This window comes from Raphanus sativus, chromosome 7 (assembly GCF_000801105.2).
Source record: "Raphanus sativus cultivar WK10039 chromosome 7, ASM80110v3, whole genome shotgun sequence".
NCBI lineage: Eukaryota > Viridiplantae > Streptophyta > Magnoliopsida > Brassicales > Brassicaceae > Raphanus > Raphanus sativus.
In genome coordinates, this window is record NC_079517.1 from 6,644,943 (window position 1) to 6,659,559 (window position 14,617).

General features: G+C 39.8%; 4 protein-coding genes across 5 annotated transcripts; 2 read left to right on the forward strand and 2 right to left on the reverse strand.

Moving 5' to 3' along the window:
• The first annotated feature begins 1,006 nt into the window (after positions 1 to 1,006).
• Positions 1,007 to 7,634, forward strand: LOC108832706 (indole-3-acetaldehyde oxidase). The gene is made up of 10 exons (XM_018606160.2): positions 1,007 to 1,317; positions 2,741 to 4,384; positions 4,623 to 4,882; positions 4,983 to 5,192; positions 5,280 to 5,498; positions 5,562 to 6,533; positions 6,620 to 6,712; positions 6,784 to 6,882; positions 6,972 to 7,161; positions 7,248 to 7,634. The coding sequence occupies exons 1-10, from the start codon at positions 1,131 to 1,133 to the stop codon at positions 7,481 to 7,483; spliced, it is 4,110 nt and encodes a 1,369-aa protein (XP_018461662.1). The 5' UTR covers positions 1,007 to 1,130; the 3' UTR covers positions 7,484 to 7,634.
• A 385-nt stretch (positions 7,635 to 8,019) lies between these two features.
• LOC108814833 (inactive protein RESTRICTED TEV MOVEMENT 2) lies at positions 8,020 to 9,099 on the forward strand. The gene is made up of 2 exons (XM_018587462.2): positions 8,020 to 8,184; positions 8,285 to 9,099. The coding sequence occupies exons 1-2, from the start codon at positions 8,094 to 8,096 to the stop codon at positions 9,028 to 9,030; spliced, it is 837 nt and encodes a 278-aa protein (XP_018442964.2). The 5' UTR covers positions 8,020 to 8,093; the 3' UTR covers positions 9,031 to 9,099.
• Positions 9,100 to 9,139: 40 nt separating this feature from the next.
• LOC108814831 (5-methyltetrahydropteroyltriglutamate--homocysteine methyltransferase 3, chloroplastic) lies at positions 9,140 to 14,472 on the reverse strand. Of its 2 annotated transcripts, none has more exons than XM_056991197.1 (15): positions 14,175 to 14,472; positions 13,397 to 13,564; positions 13,016 to 13,286; positions 12,565 to 12,771; positions 12,131 to 12,484; positions 11,955 to 12,042; positions 11,736 to 11,863; positions 11,223 to 11,614; positions 10,968 to 11,131; positions 10,824 to 10,904; positions 10,577 to 10,743; positions 10,388 to 10,493; positions 10,058 to 10,308; positions 9,781 to 9,982; positions 9,140 to 9,670 (listed from the first exon to the last, which is right to left on the reverse strand). In XM_056991197.1, the coding sequence occupies exons 4-15, from the start codon at positions 12,690 to 12,692 to the stop codon at positions 9,305 to 9,307; spliced, it is 2,427 nt and encodes an 808-aa protein (XP_056847177.1). In that variant the 5' UTR covers positions 12,693 to 12,771; positions 13,016 to 13,286; positions 13,397 to 13,564; positions 14,175 to 14,472; the 3' UTR covers positions 9,140 to 9,304. The 2 variants fall into 2 exon arrangements, with proteins under 2 accessions (XP_056847177.1, XP_018442963.2); XM_018587461.2 differs by having other exon boundaries at positions 12,565 to 12,793.
• LOC130497774 (molybdopterin biosynthesis protein CNX1-like) lies at positions 13,054 to 14,394 on the reverse strand. Its single transcript, XM_056990934.1, has 2 exons — positions 14,312 to 14,394; positions 13,054 to 13,564 (listed from the first exon to the last, which is right to left on the reverse strand). Exons 1-2 carry the CDS (start codon positions 14,392 to 14,394, stop codon positions 13,054 to 13,056), a joined length of 594 nt encoding a protein of 197 aa, XP_056846914.1.
• Positions 14,473 to 14,617: the final 145 nt, after the last annotated feature.

The window sequence follows — 14,617 nt, forward strand, 5'->3', positions numbered from 1 at the left end:
TTGGAGTTTGAACATGTCCTGTATTTTCTGACGGATGCAGATAATAAGGAGACATAAGCACATCTTTGCTAGCAGAAACTGTTCCTGCTACCGTACTTGTCAAGCTTGAATCTGTTCCAACCATAGTTTCAAAGATGCAGAACGAGATCAAGAAAAAATTTATTGGTTTGGCTCTGATACCATGCCAAGATATCAAGAATGATTCTGTGTTATTAACTTCAATGTTTACAATCATATTTATACACTCGAGAGCTCCCTTAATTTAGATTCACCATATCATATTAATATTTCGAGGGAGGGTATTGGAAAGAAAATCCCACATCGGATATATGATGGGAACATAAGTAATATATAAGGGACTTGGGTCACACCACTAATTGCCAATTGGTTTTAAGTGGAAGCCCAAGAAACTTATCAATAACCTTATTGCTGCTGGTCATGGCTAATTCTTTTGGACCTAATTATTTTTCTGGGGTTGGGCATCTACTTCTCAGTCTGGTGTTTTTCTTAGATGTCTTGTTTGTTAGGTTCAGGTTTTAGAGTTGTTTTTATGTTTTTTCTTGCTTTACTATGCTATAATCCTTTCTCCTTTATTAAATACAAAATTTTGGTCCAAGAAAGAAAACTTCTATTCAATTTTGTGGCAAAAACGTCTCTTAGCTATTCAACTTTAGTCCAGAGAGACATCTTAATAGTTTACACGCGTTAATTTGTTACTAACTTACTCTATGTATCGTTCAGAATTTTAGACTTCAAATCATGTAAAGTAAACGATATGAAAACAGAAGTTAAGTTTGGTACTCTAAAGGTTCTTTAATCGAAACCAGTCCACACATGATGGTGAACCATTTTTTTTCATATAATTTAATGTAGTGGTTAGCATTATCTTTCATTTACCCACCAAAACATAAAGGGACATAAAATATATAAAAAGAAATATATATTTTTTGTTTGTCAAAAATGTTAATTATATAAAAATTGGCCACGAATCTTATCATGTATTATTCTTGTACATAGACTGCAGAAAAATACTAAAAGAACTCTCTGTCACTCATTGCAGGAAATAAAGTCAATATTACGAGAATATATGTTGTGGAACTAAATCTTGGCTGCACAGAGAAAAAAAAAGAATGGGTGAGAAGAAAGGGATTGAAGAGAAAGAAGAAGCGATGAAGATCAAGAAGACCTCTCTGGTTTTCGCTGTTAATGGAGAAAGATTCGAGCTCGATCTCTCTTCTGTTGATCCTTCAACCACACTCATCGATTTCTTGCGTAACAAGACTCCTTTCAAGAGCGTCAAGCTCGGTTGTGGTGAAGGTACGTTGATAATTGATACAATCATCAAAGTTTGACCAAGAGTAGATTAGATTAGACTCTGATTGTTTTTCTGATTTGGTTAACTCTCTAGATTCTTGTTCATGATTAATCATGAGTTAACAAGAGTTTTAGATTCAGTAGCTATAAAAAATTATGATTATTTCTGCAGTCTACGTAGATAGCTTTAGCCTTAACGGATGTTTTTGTGTTCTTACGTCTAATTGCTTGGGAGATTAAACTAAAATATTAGTGGAAACAGTAAGATTTGACGGATTATTTTCTCTATAAGCTGTTCAGATTAGGACTCTGATCTCTTTTGTTTCTTTTTCTCTTAAGGGGTATTCAGATTTTAGAGGACTCTGTTTTTAAAAAGACTGATAAGGACTTTGATTTTGTTGTTAAAAAAAAAGGACTTTGATTTAAGATACGACAAAATCAAAAACAGATAAACGGCTATTGCAAGTCCACAAATAATAAAATATTTTTTAGCATTTTTTTTTCTCAAATTGCTCGTAACAGTATCTATGCGAAGTGTAAATTTTGATTTTTGCTTTACTTATTCAATCACAAAGGAGGTTTTGAAGTTTGAACATATAGGATTCCGTTTATCTGATTTTGGTAAAAATGCTAAAAAATTATGGGGACAAATTATAGGATTTAATAATCCGTTTATCCTCCCAACACATTGATACACATGATAAGATTCATAAAATTTCAATAGGATTTCAAACGGATAAGTACAAAGATAACAAATATTTTAAGATTATTTTCTTAAGAAGTTTTGCTCGTATGCAAAGTGTAAACTAAAATGCCAAATTACTTACTTGATTTTAGCGTTATTTTTTTTCAGTTAACAAGGAAATTTTGATTTACATATCGGATTTAATAACCCTTATGAATTAAAGTCGTGAGAATTTATGTGGATAAAAACATTTGAATGTACTATTCGTTTTTGTTAAAAAAAAATACAATTCCTTTTCTCTTACCCATAATAATTTCAGTAGGAATTCATTTTTGATCTATCAATATACGAACAGTTACACATATTTAAATCTCAAACAATACATAATATAATGACAGATTAAATCTTTTAACTAAATAACATTAAACTTCAAACTTGTATGTCAATGACTTACATATATAAACCCCTCCCACAGCAAATGAATATAACTGAAGATTTGAAGTTAACCATGGCTTATGTTTAGAAATATGGCTTCTTTATTTCCATTTTTTTTAATTTCCATTGAATAATTACCCTAAAACTAAAAGGTTGTGTTTCTATATGGCAAAGAGATTACACGTTTTAGGCCCAGAAAAGACTATATATGTACGTACCTTATAGGAGTAGTTTGTAATGGCAAGCAATCTCTTTGCTTTTGGCTTTTGTGTTCTTTTAACTAACGTGTTTTCTCTGGACACACAGGTGGTTGTGGCGCTTGTGTTGTTCTTCTTTCAAAGTACGACCCACTCCTGGACAAAGTCGATGACTTCACAGTCAGCTCGTGTCTCACACTCCTCTGCAGCATCGACGGCTGCTCCATCACCACCTCAGAAGGCCTAGGGAACAGCAGATCCGGGTTCCACGCCGTCCATGAGCGCATCGCAGGTTTCCACGCTACGCAATGCGGTTTCTGCACGCCCGGCATGAGCGTCTCCATGTTCTCCGCTCTCTTGAATGCTGACAAGTCGTCTTCTCCTCACGACCCTCCTAGCAACAACGGTTCCTCAAACCTCACTGCTGCTGAAGCAGAGAAGGCTGTGTCAGGTAACCTCTGCAGGTGTACTGGATACAGACCTCTCGTGGACGCTTGTAAGAGCTTTGCAAAGGATGTGGATATAGAAGATCTTGGATTCAACTCGTTTTGCAAGAAGGGAGAGAACAGAGATGATGCTTTGAAGAAGCTGCCTTGCTATGACCATACCTTGTCGTCTACGTTGTTTCCGGAGTTCTTGAAGAAGGAGCTCAAGATGGATACGAGTCTTGATGATTCAAGAACGTACAGATGGTCAAGCCCTGGAAGTATCTCTGAGCTTCAAAGTTTATTACAGCTTGATGACAATGGTACTATGTCTGTTAAGTTAGTTGCTGGTAACACAAGCACTGGCTACTACAAAGAAGAGAAAGAGAAGAAGTATGATAGATTCATCGATATAAGGAGGCTTCCTGAGCTCACTTTGGTGAGAAGAGATGAGAAAGGAGTTGAGCTAGGAGCTGCTGTTACTATCTCAAAAGCTATTGAGGTTCTAAGAGGACAGAAAGAAAGTGTCTCTGTGTTGGCGAAACTCGCAGCTCACATGGAGAAGATAGCAAGCAGATTCGTTAGGAACACTGGGACATTAGGTGGAAACATCATGATGGCGCAGAGGAAACAGTTCCCTTCAGATCTCACAACCATACTTGTCGCTGCTCGAGCTACCGTTAAGATCATGAGTGTAGGTTCCAATGTTCAAGAACAGTTTACGCTAGAAGAGTTTCTTCAGCAGCCTCCTCTTGAAGCCAAGTCTCTTCTTGTGAGCGTGATGATTCCATCTTGGAGGCCATTGAAGAACGGTTCTTCTTCAACAGATACTCATCTCCTCTTTGAAACTTACAGGGCAGCTCCACGTCCTCTAGGGAACGCATTGGCGTTTCTCAACGCAGCTTTCTCAGCTGAAGTTTCTTTGAATCAAAGTCGTGATGGTGTTGTTGTAAATGATTGCTTGTTAGCTTTTGGTGCTTATGGGACCAAACATGCACACAGGGCGAGGAAGGTTGAAGACTACCTTGTGGGGAAAGTTATCTCTGATGAAGTTTTGATGGAAGCTATTAGCTTGCTTAGAGATGAGATAGTACCTGATAAGGGTACTTCTAATCCAGGCTACAGATCAAGCTTGGCTGTTACTTTCCTCTTTGAGTTCTTCGGATCTTTAGCTACAAACGGCTTGCTCAACGGATGTAAAGAGAACGGTTTTGAATCTTTGAAACATGAAGCTATGTTGTCATCTGCACAACAGATAGTTGAAACTCAAGAACATAGTCCGGTCGGCAAAGGCATTGTAAAGGCTGGAGCTAAGCTTCAAGCATCTGGTGAGTTCTATACATACTCTTCAGGGTCGTTCCTAAGATTTTGGAGGCTATAGCCAATTTAGTAACGGTTTATATAATTATTACAGATTTGAATGCTTATTATATATATAAATAATTTCTAATTTTTGGGGCTGTAAGCCAATGATTCACATGCCTATGCTCAGGACCGGTCATGAGACTCTTCAATGATGAAAATGGCTGAGGTTGATTCTATGTTACTGTTTAAATGATTCTACAGGTGAGGCTGTTTATGTAGACGACATTCCATCGCCGAAAGACTGTCTATATGGTGCATTTATATACAGTACAATGCCGTTGGCTAGGATCAAGAGTATAAGGTTCAAGGAGAACAGAGTTCCAGAGGGAGTTCTTGGCATAATAACGTACAAAGACATTCCCAAAGGTGGACAAAATGTTGGTAACAAAGGTTTCTTTGCCTCGGATCTTTTGTTTGCAGAAGAGATCACTCATTGTGCTGGTCAGATCATCGCCTTCTTGGTAAGTCTTGTGTAAGGGTTACATTGTATCTCTCTGAAGAATGCATTTATGAAGAAGAAACTACTTAGATCAGATATCAACTTTGTGTTGTTATGTGCAGGTTGCAGAGAGTCAAAAGCTTGCAGATATTGCAGTGAACCTTGTTGTGATCGATTACGACACTGAGGGTTTAGAACCGCCGATACTGTCGGTAGAAGAAGCTGTTGAGAAGTCTAGTCTTTTCGAGGTCCCTCCATTTCTAAAGAGTAAACCGGTTGGTGATATCAACAAGGGAATGGCTGAAGCTGAGCATAAGATTCTTGGATCAAAGGTGGTTCTTGTTCTGGTTCCTTTCCTCTCTCTCTCTCTCTCTCTCTCTCAAGCCCTACTCATCTTTGTGATTGCTGTTGGTATGTAGATAAGTTTGGGGTCACAGTACTTCTTCTATATGGAGACACAAACGGCTCTTGCAGTGCCTGATGAAGACAACTGTATGTTGGTTTATAGCTCGACTCAAGCCCCTGAGTATGTACACAGAACCATCGCTGGATGTCTTGGTGTTCCTGAGCACAATGTCCGTGTCATTACTAGACGAGTTGGTGGCGGCTTCGGTGGGAAAGTCATGAAAGCAATGCCTGTAAGTTCTTACTCTCATGTGTACTTTGAGTATATGATGTTTGTTTTAACAATTATGTTACAGGTTGCTACAGCGTGTGCACTTGCAGCAACCAAAATGCAGCGTCCAGTGAGGACATATGTGAACAGGAAAACAGATATGATAACAACCGGAGGAAGACATCCGATGAAAATCAAATACAGTGTTGGATTCAAATCCAATGGGAAGGTTACTGCTCTAGACTTGGAGCTGTTACTCGATGCAGGGCTAAGTGAAGATATAAGCCCTCTCATGCCATCAGGGATCCAAGGAGCATTGATGAAGTATGATTGGGGTGCTTTCTCGTTTGATGTGAAAATATGCAAAACAAACACTGTGAGCAGGACAGCTGTCAGAGCTCCTGGGGATGTACAAGGATCTTATATAGCTGAAGCCATCATCGAGAAAGTAGCTTCATATCTCTCTATTGATGTGGATGAGATCAGGAAGGTTAATCTCCATGCGTATGAGAGCTTGAAGCTGTTTTACGATAAGAAAGCTGGTGAGTCCACTGAGTACACGTTACCGCAGCTTTGGGAGAAGCTAGAAGAGTTCTCTGGGTTTAGCCAGAGGAGGAAGGTGGTTGATGAGTTCAATGCATCGAGCAGATGGAGGAAGAGAGGGATCTCGCGTGTGCCTGCGGTTTATGGAGTGGGTTTGCGGTTAACACCAGGGAGAGTAAGTGTGTTGAGCGATGGTTCAGTAGTGGTTGAGGTTCCAGGGATTGAGATAGGACAAGGGCTATGGACAAAGGTGAAACAGATGGCTGCATTCTCACTTGGGCTGATCCAGTGTAGTACTACAAGCGATGAACTTCTAGAGAAGATACGAGTCATCCAAGCTGATACTTTGAGTATGGTGCAAGGCTCAGTAACTGGTGGTAGCACAAGCTCTGAAGCTAGTAGTGAAGCGGTGAGGATTTGCTGCGGTGGCTTAGTTGAGAGGCTGTTACCTGTCAAGACTGCTTTGGAGGAGAAAACAGGAGGACCTGTGACTTGGGATAGTCTCATCAGTCAGGTTCCTACTCTTGAAAACATTCATATGCTTTTGGTGTTTTATGGTTTTATTATGAAACAGTCTTGTTCTTGAATGGTCTTGTGTAGGCTTATATGCAATCGGTGAACATGTCAGTTAGTAACACTTACTCGCCAGACTTCGGCACTCAGTACCTTAACTATGGAGTTGCAGCGAGCGAGGTAAAGCTCCTCTTAGCTTTACTAAACAGTTTGTGAAACAATGTTACACTTATTTGGTTGTATATCAACAGGTTGAAGTAAACATTTTGACGGGTGAAACTACGGTTCTGCGCACGGATATTATCTATGATTGCGGGAAAAGTCTCAACCCTGCTGTGGATTTAGGACAGGTTTAAACCCACTCTATATATGTGTATGTTTGTTTCTGTTATGGTTTCTTGGTCTGGATTTGTAAATGTTTTCATTGTAAATTTTGCAGATTGAAGGAGCATTTGTTCAAGGACTTGGGTTCTTCATGCTTGAAGAGTACCTAATGAACTCAGACGGTCTCATAGTAACAGACAGCACATGGACTTACAAGATCCCAACGGTCGACACAATCCCAAGACAGTTTAATGTCGAGATTCTCAACAGTGGACACCACAAGAACCGTGTTCTTTCATCCAAAGGTGACTTACTTACTTTATATATCCATTTTACCTTATTGGTTGAAAGTCTTTGTTGTTAAACTTTTGTTTTGGGGGGGTTGATACAGCTTCTGGTGAACCGCCATTGCTTTTAGCGTCTTCTGTTCACTGTGCTGTCCGAGCAGCTGTTAAAGAAGCTAAGAAACAGACTGTGACATGGAGTGATGATAACCAAGAAGGGGTTGTTGATCTGAGCTTTGAATTGCCTGTTCCAGCAACAATGCCTGTTGTGAAGGAGCTTTGTGGACTCAATGTTGTTGAGAAATACTTGGACTGGAAAATCAAGCAGAGGAAGAACATTTGATAGCTTGTGTGTTGTGTTTCTGTTGTGAATGTAATTGCTCTGTTTATTTGAAGTGCTTGCAACAGTTGTTATGTTTGCATAATGATGTTCTTGATTATGTGATCAAAACCGGTTTTTGTAATAAGCTGCAACTTAAAAAACCTCTTCAACTTTTGGTTTTTGGCATATATTTTTTTATGTTTATGTAAAAAATATTATCAGTTAAAAAGATATTAAAATCAAGTTTATAATGCAAGGATGGTGAGCATGACAATCATCAGACGATGGTGGTTTTGATGTTTGGATTCATCTGCATGCAACGTGTATATAAGAAAATAAATATTATTCTCATAAGTACATGAAAATATAAATATGAATATAACAAAAAAAGGTATCCTTAATATTATACTCAATCCAAAGAATCATTAAAATCGTCTAGACAAAAGAAAACCCAAAGAACTAAGCCTTCGTTTCTTCAAACTAAAACCAAATCAAACAAAACTCTTTGCTGTCTAATAATCTTCTTTGCCTATAAATTCATTTGATATGTTTTTCCTCTTTTCTCACAACACAAAAACATTACTTATCTAGAAATCAAGATTTAAAAAAAAGAGAGTGAGAGAGAGAGAGAATGGCTGCAACTAGACTTTACCAAGAATTTGAGCCTGCAACTAGATGGACCTCTGAACCAGACGCCGAGATCCTTGTCGTTGATCTTCCAGGTTCTTTTTCTTCTTAACAATCTTGTTTATGCGTTTCTAACATTAAACATAGTTTTGGTAAAGGTAATCAAGCTCATAATGCATTGTCTTCTGTGATTAGGATTCAAGAAAGAACAAGTTAAGGTGGCGGTAACCACAACAAGGAAGCTAAGGCTAACAGGAGAACGTCCAACTGGTGGAAACAAATGGATTCGTTTCCGCCAGGAAGTTCCCATTCCTATGACCGTTGATATTGACTCGGTTTCAGCTTTGTTCAAGGATAACAAACTCTACATCCGACATTCCAAAGTCCAGACAGAAAGCCCTCAGACTAAGCCACCACCACCACCACCGGTGGTCACGAAACCACATGATCAACATGACGCAAAACAAGGCCAGGGCTCTAAAGCAGCAACGGTCGAGAAGCCTAACGGTGCCAAGATAGAAAGCCCTCAAACTAAGCCACCATCACCTGCCAAACCACCGGTGATGACGAAACCACATGATCAACATGAGGCTAAACAAGGCCTGGTTTCTAAAGCAACAACGGCCGAGAAGCCTAACGGTGGTAAAACCGAAGAGCCGAAGCATGAAGCACAGCAAAAAGCAGGGGAAATACAGAATGACAACAAGGAACTAATTGGTGAGCCTAAAGGACCCTTGAGTTCCAAGGATGAGGATAAAGACAAAGTTGGAGCTAAATTGTTTGAGAAGTACAAAGAGGCAACTGGAAATGTGGTAAAGGAAGCTAAAAGCAAAAGACAGTTACTTTGCAATTTGGCTGCTTCGGTTACATTGGTTCTGCTAATCCTACTCTATGCTAGAAATGCAGTACGTTCATCCCTTGTGTGGAACTCCGAGGAATGAGTGACCCTTCACATTTGCGACTTACGATGTATATGTTTGCTCATGTAGAAAATAAATAATGTTTGATAATTCCCCTCTACATGTCTGTTTATAAATGTGTAACTTGAAAATGTGAAAAACTCCATTTTATATATATTTCAAATTAGTTTTTAGCATAATTTCAATGCCAGAACAATCATAACTTCCTATAAGTGGAGAAAGTATTCAAAGTAAGATGAAAGATATAGAGACAGAAGAAAGTGGTAGTATGAGCAAACGTACTTAATGAAAGGCATTATGACTTATTTAGCTGAGAGCGGATTAACTTGGCAGCAGCAACCATGTTGCCAAGTGCAGATTCAACTTCAGCGTACTTCCGCGTCTTTAGGCCACAGTCAGGGTTCACCCACAGGACTTTACTGTCCAGAACTGCAAGCATCTTGTTGATACGCTCAGCTATTTCTTCAGCGGATGGGATACGAGGAGAGTGAATGTCATACACCCCTGGACCGATTCCAGCACCGTATTTCACTCCTTCATGGAAGACTGACAAGAGCTTCTCATCTGACCGTGAGTTTTCAATAGTGATCACATCAGCATCCATGTTTATAATTGAGTTGATAATGTCGTTGAAATTTGAGTAGCACATGTGGGTGTGAATCTGCATAAAAGTTCAAGGATAGCATGAATAAAAACCACATGAAGCTCAACACAGTAGTGAAAAATAATCTTAAACGTGGAAAAAGAGCAATGAAGTGAGATAAAGATGACCTGAGTAGTGTCTCGTACATCACAGTTTGTGATTCTGAAAGCGTGGACGGCCCAGTCGAGGTAAAGTTCTTGCTCGGACCTCCTGAGGGGCAATCCTTCTCTTAACGCAGCCTCATCAATCTGAATAACAGTGATACCAGCCTTCTCAAGGTCTTTAACCTCGTCTTTAATAGCAAGTGCAATCTGGAAACACGTCTCATACCTATAAACAACAGCGATTGTGAGATGGAACACAATATAAGTGACAGAGAGCTTGATAGGCTTGATTGTCACACACCTGGGCTGGTCATTTCTAACAAAGGACCAATTGAGAATTGTAACAGGACCAGTGAGCATCCCTTTCATAGGACGTTGAGTCATCTTCTGTGCCATTGACGACCAGAAGACAGTCATTGCCTTTGGTCGGCTGACATCACCGTAGATGATAGGTGGCTTGACACAGCGAGACCCATATGATTGGACCCACCCATTTGATGTGAATGCAAAGCCAGACAGCTGCTCACCAAAAAACTCCACCATATCGTTTCTCTGCAGGACTACGGTGTATCAGGGGGATAAAGAATGCAATAGTTCGAATAATAAGCCTATGGTTTTAGTATGTTTCCACCTCTGCCTCCCCATGCACCAATACATCAATGCCAAGCTCTTCCTGAAGCTTGACAACCTTTTCAAATTCGACTTTGATAGCCTGGACATAGTCAATCTCTGATATCCTGCAAATGCAACGGGTGCATGAGTATTAGAATAATGGCATGTTACAGTTTCTCAGATACATCATCGGAATAGCTAGGCTTACTTTCTGGCCTTGAACTCCCTGCGTATCCGTCTAAGATCCGTGGTCTGAGGAAAAGATCCAATTGTAGTTGTTGGAAGAGCAGGAAGGTTTAGCTTCTTCTGCTGGGCTTGTAGCCTAACACTTACTTTTGTAGAACGGCGGTGATCAGATTTCATTACTGCAGCAACCTGAGTAAGAAAGTAATTAAAGATACAAGTCCAGGGAACAACAAAATGTCAGAAGATAAATTTGTTAGGAAACCCCTTACATTATGTTGTACAGTGGCATTTATCACCCTTGGAGATGATCTTCTTGAAGCTTGTCGCATGGAATTAGAAGCAAACAGTGCCTACAAAGAGATAATAGTCCTCAAAGGATGTGCATAATGTAATAAGTAAATATGTACCCTTACCTCATCCTTAAATCCAGAAAATGATTTGGCAAGTGCATTAACTTCAACGACCTTTTGTGCAGCGAATGCAAGCCATGATTTTAGTTCTTTATCAAGTTTTACTTCATTCACCAAATCTACAGCCGTATGGAGTAGAGAGCACGAAGTAGAAACAACGACTTTTTCTGCAAAGAGAAGACAAAGATTTACATCAATCCGAGGCTAAGTAGGAAAAAAGAAGTGAAAGCAATCGAATAAAATGTTGTTTACTGATACCTTTCCCAACAATGTCTTCAAGAGTCTGTAGTGTCTTAAGTGAAGCAGAAAGATCATTGGCCCAAATGTTCCTTCCATCAACGACTCCAGCAAATAGCAGCTTCCCACGAGGAAAATCCACTTTGATCAAATCAAGAGTCTCCAGTCCACGAACGAGGTCAAATCCAAACCCAGTTACACACTTCAACGAGGTCAATGCCTTGTACGCTTCAGCAGGCACATCTGCAAAGTATGTGGCGATAAGAACATTCAACCCCGCCAAAGATGATTCCATGTGAGAGTAGGCATCCGAAAACGCCTGCAACTGGTTGGTGTCAAGATCCATCACAAGTATAGGCTCATCGAACTGAATCCAACGTGCACCAGCAGACTTTAGATCAGTCAAAACTTCTCTGAAAAAAACAAATGCCACAGGAGCCATTTAACGTCTCTTGAGTACTATCCAAATGAAAGTGTAACTTTGTATTTGTTTTCTTCTTGGTAATATCTAGAAAACCTTAGTAACAGTCTTACTTGTAGACGGGAAGAATCTTGTCAATCAGAGAAAGAAGGCAGAAAGATTTATCAACATCCTTTGCTGGCTTTGAGAGGAGCAAGTAGGTCATGGGACCAATGAGCACGGGAACTGTATCTATGCCAAGCTGTGTCATGAACAGCCAAAAGCACAGCTTAGAACAAGAACTTGGGAAAGAAAAAAAAGCTTTTAAGTGAGAAAGGTTTTAGCCAACTTACTGATTTGGCCTCCTTAAACTCCTCCACAGCCTTGTGAGATGCATACGAGAATTTAACATGAGGACCCAACTCAGGAACAATGTAATGGCTGTTAAGGCATTTAATTATCATTACAACTGAGAAATAATCCTTTCTTTAACGAACATGGGAAGTAAAAGAGAATATCCATCACTTACTAGTTTGTATCAAACCACTTGGTCATTTCCATAGCAGGAACAGAATCATTTCCTCGTGCCATGGAGAAGTAAACATCGAACCCGACCTCCCCAGTTTCCCAACCATACCTAGGGGGAACAGCTCCAAGCATCGCTGTGGTGTCCAACATCTGATCGTAGTAAGAAAAAGTGTTGCTGGGAATGTATTTGATCCCTACATCAGCCATATGTTTCCATATGGAGCGTCTCAGGTTAGCAGCAACGTTCTGCAAATCCTCAACACCTGTTTTCCCATCCCAGAAGGACTCCAATGCAAACTTGAGCTCTCTCTTGGCACCGATACGGGGATAACCGACAATGTGGGATGACATTGCTCTGTTTCGTCACAGACAACATGATTAGGGGTGGGGGGAAACTCATGGATGTAATACAAGGAAACATCAAGAGAAGAAAACCTGGGACGGAGGGGGCGGCGAGAGGAGGTTGCGCAACGGAGGGAGGGAGAAGAGGAAGACGGTGGTGGAAGAGAAGGAGCGCGGCTTGGAAGCGACGGAGGGACTCTCTGAAGAGCGCGCTGGCCCATTATTATAGTCTCTCCCTTTCAAACTGCTCCTATTATTTCTGTTCAGCGTCCGCCGGGGAAGGAGGAGACTCATACACAACTATATAATTCCCAGGTTTTATCTATTTTTAATTCAGGTATTATATTAGTTAACACGTAATTAAACTGGACATAAAGCAACAATACCAACATAATTTTATTAATTTCTCATTAGGGGACAAACATGTTAACAAGAAGTACGAGACCTTATTACAAAACTTATAAGTTATAACAATGCCTTTGCAACATATATGTAGTTAAGTTTTCATGTAACACAAAACATTCTGAAAAGTTTTCACACTCACTTGGGGATTGATTCACTGAGCGGAGAAGCTGAGAAGTTTCAGTTAGTGCAAGAACAGCCAGCATTTTTTGTCTCGTCTGCTCCCTCATACGCAGAATTGTAGCTTTTGTCCCATGTATCAGCAGGTGCAGTGGCTTCTGCATGAGGTATGTGCTTTGGATGTGTCTCTCTCTCTTGTCTGCTTTGATCTGCTTCAGAGCGTGCTTCAGTGCTGGTAACAGGGCCTCCATACACTCGGCCAATGCGTTTGGGTTCCCAGGCAAGTTGATTATCTGAGAAAACAAATGACCTAGAAACTTGAGTGATGACAGCTTGGAGACGAATGTAAATATGATCCGAACACACCACGAAATCTGATACGGTAACTAGATGTTTTATATACCATCCAAGTGTAAGAATGAGGTCTATTTCGTCAACAACATGGCTCCATTTCTGAAGAATGTCTTTGATTCTTTCGACTTCATCAGGGATTACAGCTGTTGCAACTACCTTGGCTCCTTCCAGTTTTTTTTCTAACGAGGAATCAATCACTGATACAACCCTGGGTCCACTGAAGTAGCACAAGAAAATCAAAAAGGGTCATCGAAATAAACAGACAGAAGGATAAGTGATGAGCATATTTGATGAGAAACGGCATCAGGATGAGATATTAGATAAAAGATGTAGCAAAGCACTGAGGTGCTTCCTTGTCTCACTATGAAAAGGAGCAATATTTTTACTTTGCGTGTTACTATGGCATCGAATAAGTGACCTAACCAGAATAACGAACTGGTTAGATGTATCTTAGATGCAATTTATCTAAGAAAATTAAGAAAATGCACTTTCTTTTATTCACTCACTGTATTTTAACTCTAGCTGAGAAGATAAATAGACGTTACTTTGACTAGTATTTGCATCGATTATGCCCAATTGAAAGAGAAAATCAACAAGGTCGTTTTTCACTTTTTGACTCCAAATTTCATGTTTTCTAGCTTACCTCTTAATATCAGTTGTGTTCTAGTACAAAGACAACCTCAACACTGCTAATTTTGTTTCTTTTTTTTTTTTTCTAATAGTGATCATTCTTTTAGAGACGCAAATAATATATATAAAACATATCTATTCCAAATTTCCAACTCATCCAGGTTTTGTAACAGAACAATCTTTAACAGAAAGCATACCTTCGATCAGGTCCAGCCCCAGCTGAGACAGTGCCACTTTATACTCAGCCCCAGGCACTTCACTCTTCTTCATTTCTGTCCGAATAGATGTGGTTTTTCTTATCAATAGAGAAGCCACTCACATCGCCTACGATTACAGCGGAGTACTGCCCTCAAAGCTTCCTCCGTATGTATCATCTCCGTCTTTTCCGTTGCCGCCGCCGCCACAACAACCTTCCATGTGTTTCGCTGTCTGAAAGAAAGAGTCAACAGGTCATAGCAACGTTGACGGTTTGTTTGGCAGTCGAATTAGATACTAAACCAATGACAGAGATTGGATTTTAATCCAACAACCAAACGCTTATAATAACAGGAAATACAATCCGGTTTAGCTATTTTGAGTTACGGTTCACTTGGTTTGTCATTTATGTCCAATCAATTTAAACCCTAACTCAAAATAACTA